At 45.9% G+C, this 23,467-nt stretch overlaps 1 protein-coding gene across 1 annotated transcript in view; it reads left to right on the forward strand.

Moving 5' to 3' along the window:
* Positions 1-23,467, forward strand: part of LOC124622783 (LIM domain-containing protein ajuba-like) — an 853,017-nt gene that overhangs the window by 286,876 nt on the left and 542,674 nt on the right. Inside the window, exon 3 of the mRNA XM_047148575.1 lies at positions 3,504-3,611. Coding sequence (XP_047004531.1) covers positions 3,504-3,611 — 108 coding nt within the window. The remainder of the gene's footprint in view (positions 1-3,503; positions 3,612-23,467) is intronic.

A 23,467-nucleotide genomic window follows, 5' to 3' on the forward strand; every position in this document is an offset into this window, starting at 1 on the left:
ATACTGCGTTTTATTATCATCTGGTGTCGGTGAGTGAAAGCACGCTGATGGTACACGTACTTCTAGAAGGTGTTCAGTGCTTGAAAACTGCCTTCTCCTAAAGCGGCAGTGGTAATGTAGTGTGGCTGGGGAGACCCAAGTGCAGTCTCATGTTCCGTCCAACACTCTAGAACACCGATCGTGTTTGAATGGGTCATGTGGTCGTCCATTGAAACCACTCTGGGTGCAGCTGACGTGAAATTCTAAACATGTTTTACCCATGCCCAAAATGCTTCTTTGATAGTGTAGAATAATTTCGTCATACAGACAACGGATCGCGTCGGCAATCTGCCACTCTAAGCTTGTTTCCTTTAACGACAATGAAATGAACGGAGGAATGGACATGCCCGCAGCTTTCCAACAGCCCGCTACAGCGACTTTGCTCCCCATTTTTTACACATCACGCTATCCATGCCCTCTTGCCGTTTAGTAGCAACGACTAGAGCAGGAGGATTGTTACTGAGAGAAAGACAAGTCCTGTCAACGCTGAATATTCTTTCGCCTTTGTCCGACAAGGTCAGGTCCAGCAGTAATGATCCCTTCAGGTCGCACAATTCAGTGACTATTGTCAGCCCATAAACTCTGGACCGTGAAATCTACCAGACTGGAAGCTAGATGTTAATTTAGGAAAACATTAATTTTTGAGTTTTTTGCGTTTCCTGTTGTTTTACTATAGATTTTTCAAATACTATGACGTGTCTGCTTTCAATTACTGGTTAACAGCTTTCTGGAATAAGCGGCAGAATGAACCTTGCGAAGTTCAAAAGTGATAAGAAACACCATTTATTGTCTGTGAGCAAATTTAGTACTAAAAAGTTCATAAGGTTAAAGCTAACGTTTGAAAAATTTTGTTTACAGTACTTCATTCCATCTCAAAAAGATTTGTTCCGTTCTAGAAAGTTTATTTTTTGTCATTGATGTATTCAAACATATCTTTTCAGTTTTGCATTAATCTAAAAGATATTTCATCTGAAAGGATGCGGTTTCGATGATCGTTTTACATCTAGCCAGATTTTCTTTTTCACTTTGCTGTACGTGAAAACTACGCGAGATTACTGACTGAAACAAAGACAAAACCTTTAATTTAATTTTATGCTAATATAAACTAATAATAATATAATAATTAGTATTAATAATGTGTACCATGTCTCTGTTTTTAGACGGGAAAATTATGAAACAGTAAGTTCATAATTTTGAGTTTGCTGTGACCTGTGAAATTAGTTCGCGTGAAGGGAATGAAGAGGTGCGGAGGAACTGAAATACGTTAGAGGGGAACTGAGTGAATGTTAGGGAGGAAAGAAATGAGTTTAGTAACATGAGAGTTTTAACTTAAAAAATTGAATATAAAAACTGAGGAAACGAAAAAGTCGGTGTCTGATTTGACAGGGAATTGTTTTAGAGGGACAATAAGGGGTACTGTAAAAGACAAAGGGTTGTTGTAGTTATGAGTAAGAAACATTACCCGCAGGGCCATCAGTTTCGTAGCTACATTCATTGTTGAAAAGTCAACAAGAGAAACATCTAGATGCGAATAGGCGTGGGCTTATCGTTCAGATTAAACGGATGTAATATTATAGAACACGTCATTTTCTCTCGTAACACGACTTTTCTGCATGACCACAACTTTATTCCTTTTCTGTCAGTATGGTTTACGAAAAAAGAGATCTTGTGAAACTCAGTTCGTCCTGTTCATCCATGAGATCCAGACGGGTCAAGACAGCGGAACCCAGAATGAGATTTTCACTCTGCAACGGAGTGTGCGCTGATATAAAACTTCCTGGCAGATTAAAAATGTGTTCCGGACCAAGACTTGAACTCGGGACCTTTGCAAAAAAAAATTGGTTCAAATGGCTCTGAGCACTATGGGACTTAACATCTGAGGTCATCAGTCTCCTAGCACGTAGAACTACTTAAACCTAACTAACCTAAGGACATCACACACATCCATGTGCGAGGCAGGATTCGAATCTGCGACCGTAGCAGTCGCACGGTTCCGGAATGAAGCGCCTAGAACCACTCGGATACCACGGCCGGCTGGTACCTTTGCCTTTCGCGGGCAAGTGGTCAACCACACTCTGCTGCAGAGTGAAAATCTCATTCTGGAAACATCCCTCAGGCTGCGGCAAAGCCATGTCTCCGGAATATTCTTTCTTCCTGGAGTGCTAGTTCTACAACGTTCGCAGAAGAGGTTCTGTGAAGTTTGGAAGGTAGGAGACGAGGTACTGGCAGAAGTGAAGCTGTGAGGACGGGGCGTGAGTCGTGCTTCGGTAGCTCAGATGGTAGAGCACTTGCCCGCGAAAGGCAATGGTCCCGATTTGGAGTGTCAGCCGGGCACACAGTTTTAATCTGCGAGGGAGTTTCATTGTGGAACCCAGTTTGATACCGTATTCCTTGATTTTGGAAGGCATTCGATACAGTTGCACATTGTGGCCTAAAAAGGTAAGCTGTCATCGATCCTAAGTTTGGTTTGAAGGCCACAGCGCGTGAGTGGGCATGATCGTGTGCTGCTGCCTTCCTCAGACCTTTGACCCGGAGAGCCACCTGCTTGCCGTGGGTCCTGTACTGTCTTCCAGGAATAAGCAGAGCTTTTAGAACGTAGCTGGCTACACGCCGGGGACACTGCCCCGCCGCCACTGCCGTCTGTCATCCTCAAATTATGTATTCGATCTTTAGAGCTGTTATGGAGGCGTAGCACCTCTCGTCCCTCCCACACAAGTAGCGAACGGAACAAAAAGTTGGCGAAGTAGCAATGACACACGAAGTTGTCGCTGTCACACACAGTAAGGTGATTTGTCAAGTATTGGTGTAGAAGAATCTTCGATCGACTAACACCTGAATATCGATAGCAGATAGCACTGATAGAGGAAGTAGGAAGAGCAGCGCGTTTCGTCGAAGTTTCACATAGTAAGCACTAATGCGTCGCTGATATGCTCTCCAACAGCAGTGGAAGATTCTACAAAAGATTTGTGGTTTAGTGTTAAAGTTCAGAGAACATCCCTTTCTAAAATTCTCAACCAAAACACTACTTTCTCGTACGAATATCTCGATACTATCAAGGTAAAATTATGGAGACTGGAGCTCACAATCGTTTGTGGGCGGACCAGCAACGGGAAACGGTGAAGGTGACACGCACAGTGCCTTTGTCCGCGCATCAGGTGGATCGAACAGTCGGTATAGATGTAGCTGCAGGTCTAGAATGCAGGACGTTATCCGAAACGGCAGTTTGTCGGACTTTCTAAGAAATAGAGGGTCCAGATGTGTACAATACCGGTTGAACGTGTGACTCAGATGTTACTGAATGTTTTACGTGCTCGTTGCGACTGTCAGCTTACACAGTGTGGCACATGGTGAATCCGTCTGGAGGGCGCAAGTGCAAGCTTCTTACTGTGGGCGAGGCTTACCCTCTCCCAGTGTTGTGTGTTGTGTGACACCTGTGTCTAAGCAGCCGCCGCGTGTTGTTGCAGCCGAGTCTGATGGCCGCGGCCGGGCGCAGCAGGCAGCGGCAGCTGGCCGCCTCGGCAGACATCCGGCTCCCCCTCTGAGAGACATGCACGCCACCGACAATGGCACAGGTAAGTCCCGTCAGCGTCTGCGTCTGCACTGCTGTACACACCTGCACACCACCCACTTGGTACGGGTAAGCCTAATCTACACGTAGTGCGTCCCGGAAGAGCTCACATCTCATCTCTGAAAGAAGTGCAAGCCACTGACAGTGGCTCATCTGCATCTGAATCTACATCTACAGGTACATTTATTGCTGTACACCTCGACAGACCTCCTGCACCCCTTCTAGGAGACGTGAACGGCAACAGCTTTACAGAGGTGATCCAACCTACACTTGCGTCTCCATTTGCATCTGCTGCTGTACACTTCAGAAAAGTTTCCAGTCCTCTTCCGAGAGACATGCAAGCCACCGTGCCTATATCTGCGTCTTAATCTACATCTAGTGCCGTATGGTTGGGCAGCCCGCCGGGTTGGTCGTGCGATGTAATGCACGTCTTTCCGGGCGGGAAGGAGCGCCTGGTCCCCGGCACGAATCCGCCCTGCGGATTTGTGTCGAGGTCCGGTGAGCCGGCCAGTCTGTGGATGGTTTTTAGGCGGTTTTCCATCTGCCTCGGCGAATGCGGGCTGGTGTCGCTTATTCCGCCTCAGTTACACTATGTCGGCGATTGCTGCGTAAACAAGTTCTCCACGTACGCGTACACCACCATTACTCTACCACGCAAACATAGGGGTTATACTCGTCTGGTGTGAGATGTTCCCTGGGGGGACCACAGGGGGCCGAACCGCACAATAGCCCTAGGTTCGGTGTGGGGCGGCGGAGGGGTAAAGTGGACTGGGATAGTCGTCGTGGGGTTGTGGACCACTGCGGCTGCGGCGGGGACGGAGCCTCTCCGTCGTTTCTAGGTCCCCGGTTAACATACAATACAATAAAATACATATAATGCTTCGGCAGACGTCCCACATACCCTCTGAGAAAAGCAAAACAGCGCTTACTGCATAGGTATGGCTCATTTGCATCCACATCTATATCCACATTCAGATCTATCACCGTGTGTCTTCACAGACCTCTCACATCCCTCTCAGAGAAATGCATGCCACTGACAAAGGCACAGACAAGGCTCGTCGACATACACATCCACTTGTACTTCGCCGCTAACTCTACTTCTGCTTTCATTTCTACCCATACACCTGGTGCTGTACACCTGCGCAGACCTCGCGCTCCGCCTCAGACAGACGTCCTCCACGTCCTGCGCGGTGCCGCTGCTGCTCATCTTGACGCCTGCTCTGTATTCCCAGCTGTGCTGTCTCCGTCTGTGGAAAATATCGCGGCTGGCTGCCGACACTCTCCCATCGGCCAAACGCATACAGTGCATTTAAGACATTATTTAGCAACTTAGAGGGACTGCAGTATTTGACGTCACGGGATCTAAGGATGTAAGTACACGAGAAACGTGTGTCTCCCAGGCCAAAGAAGACATGAATCAGGAGCTATCTACTGGCATATTTATTGCCGTGTTGTAGGTACAGTTCACCTGTGGGAAGATAAAAGGTACTTCATCAGGTTCCTGGATTGTTCACCAGCAAGCCCAGTTAGGAACAGCATACTATGTCAATACTGATCACATGAGAACTCCTCTACCCCAACCCGGTGACTTCCCGTTAGCAACTGGAATGTGTGATCCCTTATTGCTTCAGTGGTTAGCACACTGGACTCGCATTCGGTAGGACGACGGTTCAATCCCGTCTCCGGCCATCCTGATTTAGGTTTTCCGTGATTTCCCCAAATCGCTTCAGGCAAATACCGGGATGGTTCCTTTGAAAGGGCACGGCCGATTTCCTTCTCCATCCTTCCCTCACCCGAGCTTGCGCTCCGTCTCTAATGACCTCGTTGTCGACGGGACGTTAAACACTAATCTCCTCCTCCTCCGTATTGCTTTCAAAAATGTTCAAATGTGTGTGAAATCCTATGGGGCACAACTGCTAAGGTCATCAGTCCCTAAGCTTACACACTACTTAACCTAAATTAACCTAATAACAAACACACACGCCCATGCCCGAGGGAGGACTCGAACATTCGCCGGGACCAGCCGCACAGTCCATGATTGCAGCGCCTTAGACCACTCGGCTAATCCCGCGCGGCCGGTATTGCTTTCATCGTGTCCGTAGCCAGTCATCGCCTTGTATCTGTGTGTACTGGAACTCGGAACGCCAGGTGATGCTTTACCATGTTCTGAGCGTCCTGTGATGGTCTTCCTGCATCGTCTTAATCCCTCTGCTGTCAGATGCCTATTGAGCGAAGACACACCCCATATGGTAAGCAAACGGTTTTTCTGGATAGTATGGCTGTCCACCACTTGTCATCCAGCAGTGTATTGGTAAATTGTTTGCAGCACTCTGACCGTCCACTAACGGTTGCAATGCTAAACAGCAGGCGGCAACCGCTGTCATTAATACGTTGTCGTCCAGACCAGGTGACTATGGAGGCGGATTTCTTCCAGAACTGACGTACTCCGGGTACACGCCTAACATTTGCGAAAGCCAAGAACTGTGTGTCCCGTTTCTTCTATACACGCAAAATTGCCGCGAGGAAATGCTGAGGCGTGACAGTCCTCGCCGTCTCGCACTCAGCTGTTACAAGGAATGTACGACTTGCCGAATCATACTATTCGACATGTAGATATGAATACTGTTGTGGACTGGCAAGACAGCCAATCCACTATGACAGGAAGCCGAAAGGCACGCGTTTAAGCTCACGCAGGCTGGCGTGAGGTCTGGAACAGGTCAGGGATATGAGACTAGCAAAAATAGTACGTATCTGTTGGAATACTTAACTTTAATCCACAATTGGTGAACATCGCTCTTGACGGTACATGTTTTACAGCATCAATAGTAACTGGTAATGGCGCCTTGCTAGGTCGTAGCAAATGACGTAGCTGAAGGCTATGCTAACTATCGTCTCGGCAAGTGAGAGAGTAATTTGTCAGTGAACCATCGCTAGCAAAGTCGGCTGTACAACTGGGGCGAGTGCTAGGAAGTCTCTCTAGACCTGCCGTGTGGCGGCGCTCGGTCTGCAATCAGTGATAGTGGCGACACGCGGGTCCGACGTATACTAACGGACCGCGGCTGATTTAAAGGCTACCACCTAGCAAGTGTGGTGTCTGGCGGTGACACCACAAATACTACATCTCCACAACAGTACATGGCCACTATACATTGAACAAAATAACTTGGTGATTGACGGCGGTGTTGCTGGATACTACACAGCATGCCAATTTCTCATGTGACCGACAGGAATGCCTCCAAAATCGGTTCTACATCCTCCACCGTATGTAGCCTCCCTCGCCTAGTATGCCTCTGCAGGAACCTGGAAAACTGGAAAAACAGCGAGCGTGTGGACCTATAGAGAGGCTCCCACCGCTCTGGTCGTCGAAACGCCAGTCACCAAGTAATCAGTATGCACCTAGCTGACAACTGGCTGTGGGCGGGAACCAATGCGTTGGCCACGGTTACGTGTTTTGACAGAAAGCAGCAACCCGCCTGCAGGTGCTTCGAGCGCGTGCAGAACGCGTGCAATAAACCTAAACCTACCTGTCAGGTCGCCTGTACAAGCTGCGCCTGCCCACGAGCTATTTGAAGGGTGCTGCCCGATGCTCGAGAAAAGAGTAACTCTGCGATCGTTTCTCCACCCACCAACCTATCTAAGTTGCCCCGCCTGGCAAATGGTGCACAGTCTAGAGAAGTGGTTCCCAACAGGTGGTCCGCCGACCCCCAAGGGTCCACGAGCTATGCCAGAGGGGTCCGCAAGATGCTATTACAATATAATATATATCAAATATATTTCGTATGATAACAGATTTTTTGTTTTTGCCGCTTCCTTCATGAACAGAGCTTTAGTGAACGCTAACTTCTGCGTCTAGCGTCTTCCTAGAGCCAACTGACACTAGCACACCCTAGCGCAAAACAGGAATTAGATAGATGGGGAAGCTACAGTTCGCGTAGTTAAAAATGGACCTTTGGTTAAAAATTGGTTCGTTAAAACGAGAAAGGCCTACAGATGAAGAGGAAGATAATGCATTTGTTATACTAAACACCCAGATTTGAAGACAAACATTTTGATCAATAATCCAAAATTTAACAATAACAATGATGGCTAAATTGAAAATGTCTTAAGCTCAATATTTTTTTCAATAATGAATATGTCAATGTTTTTTCTAAGTACCAAAAATAGAAAACGTATAAAAAGACTCTTAATTTGGATTGTTTAGCTACTTGATACTGTGATATGACAAGGTACCAATCATGCTCGATGAGGGGGTCCTCGAGAAAATTTTGTTGGGAACCCCTGGTCTAGAGGATGACACAAATGTGGACTTTTTAAGCTCGCTAGATTGGCAGCTGTCATTGTGACTCGTATAAAAACCGATTGTCATCGTTTATAGGCAATATTTTTGATCAATATGGGAGGTACGGCGTATGGGGGCCTCCAGGACAAGCGCAGGTGCATAATGGGAAGACACTGGAAGCGCAATAGTGAGGTTTGGAGTGCAGATATCCGTCTGGCCATCCAAGTTAATGTTTTCCATGATTTACCTAATTGGTACAAGGTTAAGTGCCTCTGAATGGGCCCGGTTGATTCGTTCCCCGTTCCTGAAACATTCGGCCTCGATGTCGACGGGACGTTAAACCCTAATCTTCTTCCCTTCCTTCACATCCTACCAATCGTGTACCCTCCAGGATTACAACCATCCATCGGTTAATTGGTTGTAACGTGACGCTGACACTGCAAATGTTTAGTTCTTGAAACTCAAATCCAAAGAAATGGTCATTTCCTTATATTAAAAAAACGTTGAAATACCGTTGAATTGTACTGGTTTTAAATCTGTAAGTACATTCATTTGTTCCATAGCTAGTTACTATGCTTCATGATTTATCCAGGTTTTCTTTTTTGCATTATAATGATAATTAAAGCATATTACCTCCAAGTAAGCAGTGGACTTTCTTGAACAGAGATGTTTTTCCTCCAGTTCCTATCCTCTATTGTAATAACGGGGCAAAAATATAGCTCCACCGACAATATATTCGACATCATATAAATCCCTTTGAACTGTACTTCGTCTTTTTCAATTTGCCACGGCAACAGGAAAGCTGAAAATGTCTAAATGTCGCGAATGGGGAAAGGTTAATTCATAATTTGCACTTTGTGTGAAGATGCGTGTAGTACCAACACGCAATGGGAGCCTTACCAATTTTGTGGCTTACCATTGTGGAGCAGACAAACCGGCACGTTTTTAGTCGATAACCAGTCACAAAAGTGTTCAATGAGTGGACAAAGAACGTCCAACGCGACTATGATCAAATTGTAGCGGAAAGCTTGCGTTGCAGTGGCGAGTGGCGTTGCCCCAATGGACGAACAGCCTTAGTTTATTGTATTAGTATTTGGTGGCCAGTAAATATTGTAACTGTTGGAGAGTTTCCCGCAGGTCACAGCTCCGCGTTGCTGCTTTACTCTTTGGCCTGGTATCAGTTGCTGCAAAGCGTCTTCTACCACATTTAGCCGTTAAAACTTTCGAACACGAAATACTAAAAATCAATTTTTTTAATTTTTTGTTTTTATTACAGTATGAAACATACATTGAAACAGAACAATGTGAAAAACAAGTGTTACACACAATAATTAAACAAATACAGGGTATTTTCAAATAGTTTCACTGTAAAAAAACCTTATTTTTGGTCATAAGTTAAAAAGCATTTCCTTTCCGCATTTAGGCATAGGGCAGTTGATAGATTTCTATCTGCTTCTGTGATGTTCCTTCTTGGTTCATACTTTGCTTCTGTTGCGTGTTTTTCAACTGGAGTAACAGTTTTACTTTTCTTTTGCTCTCACTCTCTATGATAATGCAAGACATCAATGATTTTTTTTCGTTCGAAAATCGAGGTCATTGTCTTCATAAAACACACTGACTACTGTCAGTCTGAGTCGGCGTCAACAGAAGTCCATTCCAAAGAGCACGCCAGAATTTCGTCTTCCTTTATTCTGCGACAGTACATCGTCTGAAACTGAAAGTACAACAATGTGTCACAGCTACTCATGTTTCCCTTAGAGCTGCAGTTGTTTCAAAAGGAACCACCACAATAACTATTAAAATGAATACATAAAATTAAGTACACACATCAAAAAAATTTTTGCGTCACCCCAGTTCCAAGAACTCCTGAAGATAGACGTTAACTGTAAATATTGTATCACAGACATAGTCCCTTTGACTTTTCAGAGATGTCACTAAACCCGCCCAAAGATATGAATCACGCATGAGCAGCGCCTATTAGACGGAGGGGGTCCGACAGCCGATCAGTTCCCGTCATTCAACCAGGAAGGAGGTACACGGCTCGTGTTGTCCGTAGTTCAACGATGCGTAGACGGTCAATACCGCGGTGCGATCGCGTCCGCATTTTTACTTTGTGCCAGGAAGGGCTCTCAACGAGGGAAGTGTCCAATCATCTCGGAGTGAACCAAAGCGATGTTGTTCGGACATGGAGGAGATACAGAGAGAGAGGAATTGTCGATGACATGCCTCGGTCAGGGCGCCTAAGGGTTACTACTGCAGTGGATGACCGCTACCTACTGATTATTGCTCGGAGGAACCCTGACAGCAACGCCACCGTGTTGAATAATTCTGTTTGTGTAGCCACAGGACGGCGGGTTACGACTCAAACTGTGCGCAACTTCACTTCCGACGTCCACGGCGAGATCTATCTTGTCAACCACGACACCATGCAGCGCGGTACAGATGGTCCCAACAACATGCCTAATGGACCGCTCAGGATTGGCATCACGTTTTCGTCACTCATGCGTATCGCATATTTCTTCAACTAATCGTCGGAGACATGTTTGGGAGCAACACGGTCAGGCTGAACGCCTTAGACACACTGTTCAGCGAGTGCAGCATGGCGGAGGATCCCTGCTGTTTTGAGGTGGAATAATGCGAGGCCGACGTACGCCACAGGTGGTCGTGGAAGGTGCCGTAACGGCTGTACGATACATGAATGCCATCCTCCGACCGACCATATCGGCGGCATATTGGTGAGGCATTCGTCTTTGTGAACGATAATTCGCGCCCCTGTCGTGCACATCTTCTGACTGACTTCCTTCAGTATCATGAAGTGGCTCGACTAGAGTGGCCAGCAAGTTCTCCAGACATAAAACCTATCGAACATGCCTAGGATAGATTGAAAAGGGCTGTTTATGGACGACGTAACCTACCAACCATTCTGAGGGACATACGCCGAATCGATGTTGAGGAGTGGGAAAACCTGGACCAACAGTGCCTTGATGAACTTGTGGATAGTATTCCACACGAATACAAGCGTGCATCAATACAAAGAGGACGTGCTACTGGGTGTAGAAGTGCCGGTGCGTACAGCAGTCTTGGACCACCACCTCTGAAGGTCTCGCTGTATTGTGGTTCAACATGCAATGTGTGGTTTTTACGAGCAGTAAATAGGGCGGGTATTATATTTGTGTTGATCTCTATTCCAATTTTCTATACAGGTACCGGAACTCTCGGAACCGAGGTGATGAGGAACTTTTTTTGATGTGTGTATTATCGGAATACAAAGAGTATAAATCTGAACAGAAAAACTTTCTGTACCTAATCCATGCGCAAAACATTCCGTATAAAGATAAACTGAATCATAATTTGAAACTAAACAGAGTTGTGCCTGCACACAAAAACGGCTCCTACGTTTGCTCATCTACCTCCGAAACGTGAGGTTGTTGAAGCTGTGACGGCTACAGGGCAGCATCTACTGGAGACGTGAAAGATGACCGCAGATATAGATACTGTGCCTATGCCACGAAATGAGAAAATATTACGCGGCTTCGAACAGAACCACATCGTCTGAAATGGTTAACGCAGGACTAATCCTGCCATCTTAATACAGTCACTGTGTCCTCCTTTGCTAGTTGCCACGTAACGTTCTGTATCGAATCCAGTTCATGTTCAAAGAATCTAGATTTTTTTGCGAAGTTTTTGTCCCGCTGTCGCCTATTACGATGCGTTCTTGTGACGTCGAAGTCTCTCCCTGTTCACATTGTAACCTACCTCTTCCTATTAGCACTGTGAGGAAAAATTCCATTTATGATAGTGGTTAGCAAAACTGACAAGTTACCAGAGTGATCTGTATTGATTTTTGCTCCTTTCCATGAGAATTTAATGTAAGAGATAGAATTCATTAATTTTTAAAGTTAATGTTAGAAGAAATTGTTTTTCTTATCTTCTGCTCGATGTCCATTTATTATTCTATTTCGCTGTTTTAGACATATAACGTACTGTTTGTGAAACACATTTTTGTGTTTCCACTTTTGGTTATATATACATATTTCCTTGTTTTTTCACTTTTTATTATAATTTTCCCTGATAATCACAAAGAGCACAGCACAACACGTCATTATGCTCCTCAGACAACTACTTACCAAACGTGTCTCTCTGTAACTAACTTCTTCCGCCAAGGAGCTGAAAACATCAAAAGATATTAATTACATGTCATAAGTATCCACAATCTTGTAAACAAAACAAACTCATACGTACTTCGCTTGTAACTTAGTTCAAACAGTGGAAAATCCAGGATGGAATGTAACAAGATTATGCAAATAAAGTTGCTACTCACCATATAGCGGAGATGCTGAGTCGCAGATAGGCACAACAAAAAGACTTTCACAATTAAAGCTTTCTAGCAATGGACTTCAACAAAACACACACACACACACACACACACACACACACACACACACACACACACACACACACACACACACACACATACGACTACAGTCTCCCGTGTGGTTTCAGTTGCTTGAGACTGCTGTCGTGTGTGAGAGTTGCGTTTGAATTAGTGTGTCTGTGCGTATGTGTGTCCATTGTTGACGAAGTCCATTTCCAGAAAGCTTTAATTGTGAAAGTCTTTTTGTTGTGCCTATCTGTGACTCAGCATCTTCGCCATATGGTGAGTGAAACGCCCGCTAAACCCGCTGAGCAGAACAGGTAATAGGATTGTGGGAAGGGCCAAGGGTTGAAGTCAGTGTCTGCTTCTGATTGTCATTTATTATAATTTAGCAACTCTTTCACGGCTGGCCTCCAGCAAGAAATCTTGACAAGATAAAAATCCAATTAAGATAGCAATAAAATAATCCAAAAAATAAGATACGCAAAGTGTAATACGGCTGAGGGCCACAATTTATTTCCAAAATTTTAGAATATATTACCATAGACCTTTAAAGGCAGAAGGCCAACAATAAATCTTTAAAAAAATCAAAAATTCAATTATATAAAACCCAAAAGGCAACATACGTAAGGTGCAACACAAATGTCAGAGGGCCAAAATTAAATTTCAAAACTTCAGAATATGTTACCATAGACCTTTAAAGGCAGAAGGTCAGCTTGGCTCAAAATGGTTCAAATGGCTCAGAGGACTATGGGACTTAACATCTGAGGTCATCAGTCCCCTAGAACTTAGAAGTACTTAAACCTAACTAACCTAAGGACATTACACACATCCATGCCCGAGGCAGGATTCGAACCTGCGATCGTAGCAGTCGCGCGGTTCCGGACTGAAGCGCCTATAACCACTCGGCCACCTCGACCGGCAAAGGTCAGCATGTTTAGCACAACAAGAAATCTTAGAAATAAACAAGATAAAAATCCAATTAAGACAGCAAAAAATAATTTAAAGGAACAACATATGCAAGGTGCAATACCAATGGCTGAAGGCCCCAATCAAATTTCAAAATTTCAAAAAATATTATCATAATCTTTAAAGGCAGAAGGCCGCAGTGTTTAAGCTTGAAAGACAAATTTCAAAATTAAAAATTTGTAAAATTTTAAGAAACAAACAATAACCGTAAGCCTAAAATTTAAAATAGCTAACAACATATAATTAAACACCTGTGGCACTCAGAAGGCCTCCTGGGAGGTCGGTCTGCCCTCCTTCACTTAGGTGAGGCAGCTGGTGAGCGCAACTATACTCGATCCGTCGGAACCCAACCAGGGGACAGCCAAACGTGATAATCCACAATGGAGTGCGTATTAGCTGTCAAAATTACACACCATGTTGGACAGCGACAACAGGTGAGGAAAGGACTCTGCCTGAAATTACGTTAGTGGCCAGGCCAGGTAACCGGAACAGTAATGGCCACTAGGCAGAAGATTCCGCTGGTACACTTGAATTCGAAACACGGCAATAGTTAACTTCGCTCGAAAGAACACTGCCTGAATTTACGTCAGTGCCCAGGGCAGGTAACGGGAACACCAACTACACACACAACCTGACAAACACTTGCACGAAGACATGAACGATACCCAACAGTAACCAAGCACACACGAGGAGAATCGGGAGTCGATACACACACACACACACACACACACACACACACACAACCGACTCATGAACGATCGGCGAGCCCAAAACGTGTCGTCCGGTAGGACGACCGACCGACGATCCACCGAGACCGTGGCCCGGCTCAAGTGATGCGTGGCGGCAGTGGTCGGGCGAGCCACGTCGACGCAGACCTCACTGCTGCTCCAACCCGACTGCACTAGTGCCGCAGGTCCGGACTGCGCTCCAGACGCGTTCCAACAGACTCGCAGACCCGAACTCGCGACCTGAACTCGCAACCCGAACTGGCTTACGACAGACAACGACCGGGAATTAATAGCAGTCGAGCGAAGATACCGGGAGAGGGGATATATCGATACGCGCTGCTAACGCCGCTCTGGGTCAGGCAAAGCAGCAACTCAGTGACAGTAGTAATTTAAATTAACGTGGTGAGGTGGAAGTACGTTAAAAACAGGGTGTAAAATACATGATGGCGGGAACACGAGCCACGCAAGGCTCAGTGAGTAGCAAAGCAACTTTCCTTCTCATAATAATATTACTTTTATTTCAATATTAACACTGCTAATAATAATAATAATAATAATAATAATAATCAATGTTTCTTGTTAGTCGACTGCACAAAATATGTATGAAACAATTTTGAAATTATGTTATGTGAAGGAAATGGTACATACGTTAATGCTATGTTAGTAACATCCTCAAAAAACAATGGATAAGAAATGTTATTGGATCGCGATATAAATGAAATCAGTGTTGTTGTTGTGGTCTTCAGTCCTGAGACTGGTTTGATGCAGCTCTTTATGCTACTCTATCCTCTGCAACCTTCTTCATCGCCCAGTACCTACTGCAGCCTACATCCTTCTGAATCTGCTTAGTGTATTCATCTCTTGGTCTCACTCTACGCCGTCCGGTGTGGCCGAGCGGTTCTAGGCGCTACAGTCTGGAACCGTGCGACCGCTACGGTCGCAGGTTCGAATCCTGCCTCGGGCATGGATGTGTGTGATGTCCTTAGGTTAGTTAGGTTTAAGTAGTTCTAAGTTCTAGGGGACTGATGACCTCAGCAGTTATGTCCCATAGTGCTCAGAGCCATTTGAACCATTTGAGCCTCACTCTACGATTTTTACCCTCCACGCTGCCCTCCAATGCTAAATTGGTGATCCCTCGATGTCTCAGGACATGTACTACCAACCGATCCCTTCTTCTAGTCGTGCCACAAGCTCCTCTTCTCCCCAATTCTGTTCAATACCTCCTCATTAGTTATGTGATCTACCCATATAATCTTCAGCATTCTTCTTATCGTGTTCTTTTCTAAACACCGAAAGTGGATCAGTAACTGGGTCCACTGCAACATGGACAGCTGTACTTAGGAACACGATACGCCGTGAAGCGGAAACAGCGTGTCAACCCCGCGCGGCCGCGCGTGTCCGCGTTTTGCGGCCACCTCCGAGCCGCGGGGTGAACGCGCCGCGTGTCCGGCAGGGTCGGCTGGCGGTCGCGAACGCTTCTTGCGGAGGGCGGCGAGTGTCCGGCCGGCCATTTCTCGCGGCGTCAGCGCCAGAGGCCGGCGGCTAATGAGCGCCATCAGCCACGCACCGGCGGCAAGAAGCCGGCAGCACCGCCACCCTTCCCCCTCCTGCGCAGCACATTTTTCTGGCCATCGCTCTGCGTCCGTACCGGCAGTCGGAAGCCTGCTCTGCCCTCTCTCGTGCTCTCCTCTGGCACAGCTTTCCCTCTGGGTCCCCTCCCCTCCCCTCTCCTCCCCTCCAGATCGTGTCCAGACACACCCACCGACGCGTCTCTGTCCGCACCAGGCGCTGCCCTCACAGCAGGCCGTTTTGCAGCAGCCACCAGCGACCTACTGTATTTGTGCACAGCTGACGCCATATCTTTTCGTCACGTACGCTCTCCGCTTTCGTAAGCATTTCCTAGCTACACTTCTTTTTTTATTTTTTTAAGTGCAGTGCACACGCTTCTTAACTGAATCACTAACAAATTCATATTCAGCTCCATGCCTCACTACACTATTTCCATCATCTTTAAATACACTGAAGAACCAAAAACTGGTACGGCTGCCTAATTTCGTGTAAGGGCTCCCCGGCCACGCAGAAGTGCCACAACGCGACGTGGCGTGGACTCAACTAATGTCTGAAGTAGTGCTGGAGGGAACTGGCACCATGAATCCTGCAGCGCTGTCCATAAATCCGTAACAGTACGAGGGGGTGGAGGTATCTTCTGAACAGGACGTTGCAAGGCACCCCAGATATGCTCAATGTTCTTATCTGAGGAGTTTGGTGGCCAGCAGAAATGTTTAAACTCAGAAGAGAGTTTCTGGAGCGACTCCGTAGCAATTCTGGACTTGTGGGGTGTCGCATTGTCCTGCTGGGGTCGCCCAAGTCCGTCGGATTGTACAATGAAAATTAATGGATGCAGATGATCAGACAGGGTGGTCATGTATGTTACTAAAATGTAGACTTTCACGGCCGGAAATATCATGTCCATTATAATTATCCGGGCTGTTATGCCGTGGTAGGTTGATGAATTCTGTGTCAGTTCCCAACGTTTCGTCTCCGACTGCGGGAGACATCTTCAAGTGCGTCCGTAGCTCGATGGAAGGTCCAACACACCCACTGGCTCGCTACTGAGTAGTGAGCCAGTGGGTGTGTCGGACCTTCCATCGAACTACGGACGCACTTGAAGATGTCTCCCGCAGTCGGAGACGAAACGTTGGGAACTGACACAGAATTCATCAACCTACCACGGCATAACAGCCCGGATAATTATAATGGACATGGGTCATGTATGTGTCAAGTGTCAGTCATATCTAGACGTAACAGCGGCGCCATATCACTCCAACTGCACACGCCCCACACCATTACAGAGCCTCCACCAGCTTGAACACTCCCCTCCTGACATGCAGGGTCCATGGTTTCACGAGGTTGTCTCCACTCTCTCGATACAATTTAAAACCAGACTCGTCTGACGAGACAACATGTTTCCAGTCATCAACAGTCACATATCGATGTTAACGGGCCCAGACGAGGTGTAAAGCTTTTTGTCGTCCAGTCATCAAGGGTACACGAGTGGGCCTTCAATTTCGAACGTATGGTGCTAATGCTTCTCGACGTGAAGAGATTGGTGCAAGAGGGTAATTCGTGGCGAGCCGCATCGAACCCCTCAGAAAACTGATCACTCAAAAAAACAAGGGTTCCATACAAAGTTAATTGCGTGCTGCGTACCTCTTCGTACACAAAGGTAAGGAGAGGTGTGCTACAGAGTGGTGCGGGATCTGTAGTCGTGGGAAAGCTGAACAGGAGCAGAAATGATTAGCGAGCAATTTAACACAGTAAACAGAAGATTTACTTAACTTGTATTTCTTCAAACGAACGAAGACTCGGTAGCGATAATACAGCTGTTACGACAGATGGTGTCGGAGTCGCGACTAGCCGGTGTGTGCGTAGCTCCACGTAGAGACGGCGAGTGGGCTGGGCCGCTGCCGCCGCCCGTCATGTATTGCGGCGTCAGAGGGTACAGCCGTGGCTCAGGGGGCGCGCACCATTTGGTCCGCCAGGTCCCACGCGACCGCTATGGGCGACAGACGAAAACTTGCAAACCGTTGCTATGGCGCCTGTGCGTGGTACCGATATGAGATACCACATTATGTATGTATATAGTTCACCCACCATACGAATCGAGGATTCAACGGTTTTTGCCTTTCATCTGCTATTGTAATTTATCATTTATTTATTAATTTTGAGGTTAAATTAATATTATGTGGCAATTGCATAGGCGTCGATTTCATCTGCAATTATTGCTACTGGTAAGATTTGACAGAACTCTCCAGAGACGAAAACGGCCATAGGGCTGTTATTGTTACGCATTTGTCGAATTGTTCTGTGGAACGCTTCAGTTGATATTTTATTGGATGTCGGAGCCTCATTCCAAATGCTGTAAGTGCAATTCTGCATCAGTTGCCAGTATACTTTGATGGGAAACGTTACAGATACTGTACGTGTCGTAGGCATAGACTGTCAGCGCCGTAGTCGGGAAGCCTTTCCACTAACACCGCTAGATGACAAAGGCAACGTTTTCACAGCAGCAAGGGATTTCATTTCGTCATAGGTCAGCCAATTATCACTAAATATTTGAAAATTATGTACCCAGACGTGTCAAGTGTCCCACTCTACGTATTACTGACGTCCAGATCAAAATCCCTGCAGTACTTCCTGATATTTTTGACATATTATGAATACAATTTAACTTTGTAATGCCAAAAAATATTTTATGTGATAGAATTACAGATTAACTATTTTCGGATTTCTACCTGTACTTGTACTGTGAAATCTTCCTTCTGTTCAAATTTCATGATTGTAGGTCAAGAGGAAGTGTCCTATAGGTTTTGATGAATCAGTTTGCGAGTAACAAAAATTGCTGTGTCTTTTGATTGCGCTGACTTAAAGCCGTACATTTTGACACCATCAAGGGACCATAGATCTTAGTATGTGATATAAATTTGAGCTTAGTTCTTAGTACGTGACACAAATTTCAACCTGATAGCTCTACCTTTTCCGGAGAAAAAATGTCTTAACGGGTGGACAGACAAACGAGGAAGTGATCCTTTAGGCCTCTCGGATTTGCCTTTGACTACTCCTGGTTTGCCAGTTAACGAATAAAGGGACTGATGACCTTGAAGTTCAGTCCCTTTCACTCCAAACCAACCCACCAAAGGGTTCCGTCCTTAGCGATTGAGGTACGGAACGCTAAAAACGCCTCTTCCTAACCATGCAGGACAGGGGGCAAATTTGCAGGAAAACCCGTGGCGAAAATTAGATATACGTCTATAGGTGCACTGCCCTGGATCGCGAAGGTTTTGGAGATACTTTCACTGAAATGTTGTTTTAGTGATCGACTTAGCGAGCAAGTAAATCCATAGACTAAGTGATAGAATGAGAACAGATTGTGTATTGCACAGTGCGGTGCCACAGTACCACAGAAAATACACATTCAGTTATTGACAGCCTCGTAGTAGTTGGCGTAAGCTTATCTCGAAAACTGAAGGGATCGTGCCACGTGGTTCACTGGTCAGAGGAAGTGGATAACTGTTGAAGAAAATGCAGTACATTCAGTTATATACACATGTGGTTTGAGGTACCCTCATTCTCCTACACATAATGTGCAGATCGGAATAAGAAATGCCGGCCGGAGTGGCCGAGCGGTTGTAGGCGCTACAGTCTGGAACCGCGCAACTGCTACGGTCGCAGGTTCGAATCCTGCCTCGGGCATGGATGTGTGTGATGTCCTTAGGTTAGTTACGTTTAAGTAGATCTAAGTTCTAGGGGACTGATGACCACAGCAGTTAAGTCCCATAGTGCTCAGAGCCATTTGAACCCATTTTTTGAATAAGAAATGGTATAGATCTACCACAGGTGGATCTGCACGGATTCCTCGCATTACACTAGACCGAGGTCACAAGTCATGGGATTGCGATATGCACATTTACTGATGGCTGTAGTATCGCGTACACAAAGTGTTGAGAGGGCAGTGGATTGACGGAGCTGTGGTTTGTAGTCAGGTGATCCATGTGGGGGGTTCCCCACGTGATTATGACCGCACGACGTGAATTAACACGCGGAATGGTAGATGGACGAATGGGACACTGTATTTCGGAAATCGTTAGGGAATTCAATATTCCGAGATCCACAGTGTCAAGAGTGTGCCTAATTTCAGGCATTACCTCTCACTACGAACAATGCGTAGAGTTGTCAGTGCTAATAGACAAGCAACACTTCGTGGAATAGCCGCAGAAATCGATGTGGGCGTACTACTTGGATATCCGTTAGGACATTCCGGCGAAATTTGCCCTTGGTGGGCTTTGGCGGCAGATGACCGACTAGAGTGCCTTTGCTGACAGCACGACAGCGCCTGCAGCGCCTCTCTTGACCTCGTGACCATATCGGTTGGACCCGAGACTACTGAAAATCAGTGGTCTGCTCAGATGAGTCCAGATTTCAGTTAGTAAGAGTTAGTGGTAAGGTTAGAGTGTGACGCAGACGCTACGAAGCCATGGACGGAAGCTGTCAACGAGGCACTGTGCCAGATGCTGGTGGCTCCATAATGGTGTGGGCTTTGTCTACACGGTATGGACTGGCTCCTCTGGTCCAACTGAATCGATCGTTGATTGGAAATGTTTATGTTCAGCTACTTGGAGACCATGGACATCTTGTTCTCAAACAACAATGTGCCATTTCACTGGGCTTCAGTTGTTCGCGATTGGTTTGAAGAACATTCTGGGAAATTCGAGGGAATGATGTGGCCACCCAAATTTCCCGACAGGGATCCCATCGAACATTTATGGGACACAGTCGACAGGTCAGTTCGTGCTCAAAATCCTGCTACAGAAACACATTTGCAATTACGTAAGGAGCAAGACTCAATATTTCTGCAGGGGAGTTCCAACGACTCGTTCAGTCCATGTCACGTCGAGTTGCTACACCGTGCCGGGAAAAAGGAGGTCCGACACGGTATTAGGAGGTGTCCCATCACTTTCGTCCCCTGAGTGTATATGGTCATGATCATTCTTCAGCTAGCACACAGGTTACGCCTCGTTCTTCGTTTAAACCAGTTTTAACTAAGCACGACCGTATTAACATTAAAGCACAGTGTAATCGCAGTGAAATTGCAAAGTGAAAACCGTGAAGCGTAATCGCGAGCAAGCTGGTGCTGTATGATTTCGGGTGGCAACGCGCCACTAATCCAACACTGTACGATTCAGGAAGCAGCAACAGAATGAGTCTGGGGAAGCGCGTGGTCAAAAACTGGAAGCGTAACTTAACGGAAAATTTTACATTTCAGATACATTTTATTAACTAGCATCGGATTTGGTAATGAAGTCTGTGGCATCTGGTAACCACACGTATGCAATTAAATCGCAAATGGCTCTTTCGTGGATCGATGTAATTGAATGTTTTTTGCTTGTATGATTGTATATTTTCACTCATGTCAGTTTTCATCATTAAGTATGATACAATTTGTTAATGAAAAAGTGAAGGTCCAGGAGGCGATTTCGAAATATGTAAATCGAAGGATAAACGTCAGAATTACTCGTGGAAGACGATTGTAACATAAAGATAAAATAGTTGAGGCGCTGAGAACGATAAGGGCCTGAAGCACATAGCGTTGATTGTGAGACCGTAGCATGTATTCATGCTTCTGACGTGTGCTGATGTTATCGTGGGTCAGGTTTATATATGAAAATTCACGACAAGCTGTCTGACTGCTTTCTCTGGTATTCACTTAAATGCAGGCTGGTGGCGGTGTGCTTTAGGAAGTTATGGTTCTCAGCGGCTCAACTGCTGCTCGTTCTTCCTTGTTTCTCCCTGGTCTACAGCCTGATTCCTTCAGTTCGCCTCAGTCTTCCTTGTGGTTATCATTTTGTTGTGATGATGTTTGGATTGTGGGGCGCTCAACTACGCGGTCATCAGCGCCCGTACAAATTCCCAACGTTTTCTCAGTCCAATTTTGCCACTTGCATGAATGATGATGAGATGATAAGGACAACACAAACACCGAGTCATCTCGAGGCAGGTGAAAATCCCTGACCGCGCCGGTTATCATTGTGTTCGTGTCATTCATGCTTCCTCTTACGTACCCACTCATAGATCGATTCCAATTTACATTCTTCTGTTTTGCTTTCACTTCTCTCTCTCCTATCTGGGTCTTCTCTGGAATCCTCATTGTCTCAATTTTTAAAAGTCGAGTTTTTCATATTTCAAGGCTTGTCTCAGCTGTGTACGTCAGAACTGTTCTCGCTATTATTTTGCATATTCTTGCCTTAGGATTTTTTTCCTAGACGTTTTTCCAAGTCGTATCATTTAAACACGCTGCGACGTTGTTTGTTTTTGCTATTTTAACAGAAACTAACGCAAAGAAAAAAAAGTGAAGTGGTGCGTACACCAGTTTTGGTTTTGGTGAGGAATATGCTACAGGCATTCTTGTCTTCCAAAATGAAAACATACTGCGTCAAGGGTTGCACTCATACCTTCCAGGCTTGACGAACTCTGGAGCATCCTTTTAGAATTCTGGAGTGTCCTGCCGTATTACATCGTAAGTTGTCCACTAAATTTCGGCAGACGAGTGGTTGCTGTTAACTGCTGCTCTGCTAGGACCGGTGTGCTACGTACGCCGGGCCCCCTAATCACTCCGCTCTTGTGACTGCCGCTGTAGCCGCCTGGGTTTGGGGTGGTCGGGGATTCAGTCTACAGCGTGTTACTACTTGAGACAGGGTAGACGGAAAACTTTGTACCTGATGGGTACCCAACTTTATAGAAACGATGTTCAAACTGCGTGCTACAGGATTTGCATTGTTAGTTACGTGACTTACCATTAGTCGTCGGTATCGGTGCGACAACGTAGGGCTTAAACACAGGTACCAGTGTGCATTAGAGCTGCAGACTGTCAACACAGGTCTGGAGAAGGTGAGCTGGGTTTTACTCATTAAGCTGTTTTATCAAAACAACAGCGAGAGTGCTGGTGTTCTCCGTAAGCATCGAAGCAGTAGAGGAATGCGGAGAGGTCCTCTTACCGTAGCGGGGTTAAAGAACATGATTCAGAAGTTAGAATGAATTGGTGATTTTCGAATTGGTGCTGGGAGAGGTTGACGGCAGACTGCGCCAGAAATTGTTGAAGAAGTTAATGTTCCACGGGCGAGAATGCTAGACGCTATGTGCGATCATCAAGAAGTACAGGAGCTGTACCAAACAGTTGAACATTCCGTAGTCCGCCGATGTCTTGTGCAGCAAGGCAGAAATCTGCAGTGATGTTCCAGGCTGTCGTGGATGAAGGTGGTCATCACACTGAGCACAGTTTGTAATCTGGAATGTAAACGTGGTACACATTCGACAAATTGTTACCTTTCTGTACTGAAATTAAAATTTGTTTCTTTCGATGGTTTATTCGTTATTTTTCTCCCACGTGTCGTTACAAATGGTCACATGAAGTTTCGCTGTCTTACGATCGCTTGTTTTTCATAGGGGCCATGTGAAGGAGCGAAAGTTTAATTAAAACCACCCCGTACTTTGGTCAGCCACGCCTGGTTTGGTACGGCCTGGCATACTACAGAGTGGCCACTGTATTCACGGCTCCTCTCTTGTACCGTAAATACAAATTCTTCAAAGTATGCCTTTCCGCATTGCGAATTGGTTACACCATGCTTTAATGAACGTAATAGTGACAAAGTCGTAGAGGGCGGGCAAAATGCACTTTCATCATTGTTTCGCTTCAACGTTCAGCTGATTTTTCTGGAGGTATTTCCGACAAAGTGTGCTAGTGTAGGTATTGTACGTAACGCAGGTGGGTGGCAGGGAATTCTACAAGTTAAAAATACGCCGAGAAAAATCAGATCGCACTCGGAGCCACTATGTCACGTCGACTCTGCCGCTAAATCAGCCGAATGCGGTCCTGTACAAAATGACTGGGACTGTATGTAAGATTGGGTAAATGTGGCAGTCAGTACCCGCTCAGTCTGGGGGTCGACGGGATC

Source organism: Schistocerca americana, chromosome 7 (assembly GCF_021461395.2).
Source record: "Schistocerca americana isolate TAMUIC-IGC-003095 chromosome 7, iqSchAmer2.1, whole genome shotgun sequence".
NCBI lineage: Eukaryota > Metazoa > Arthropoda > Insecta > Orthoptera > Acrididae > Schistocerca > Schistocerca americana.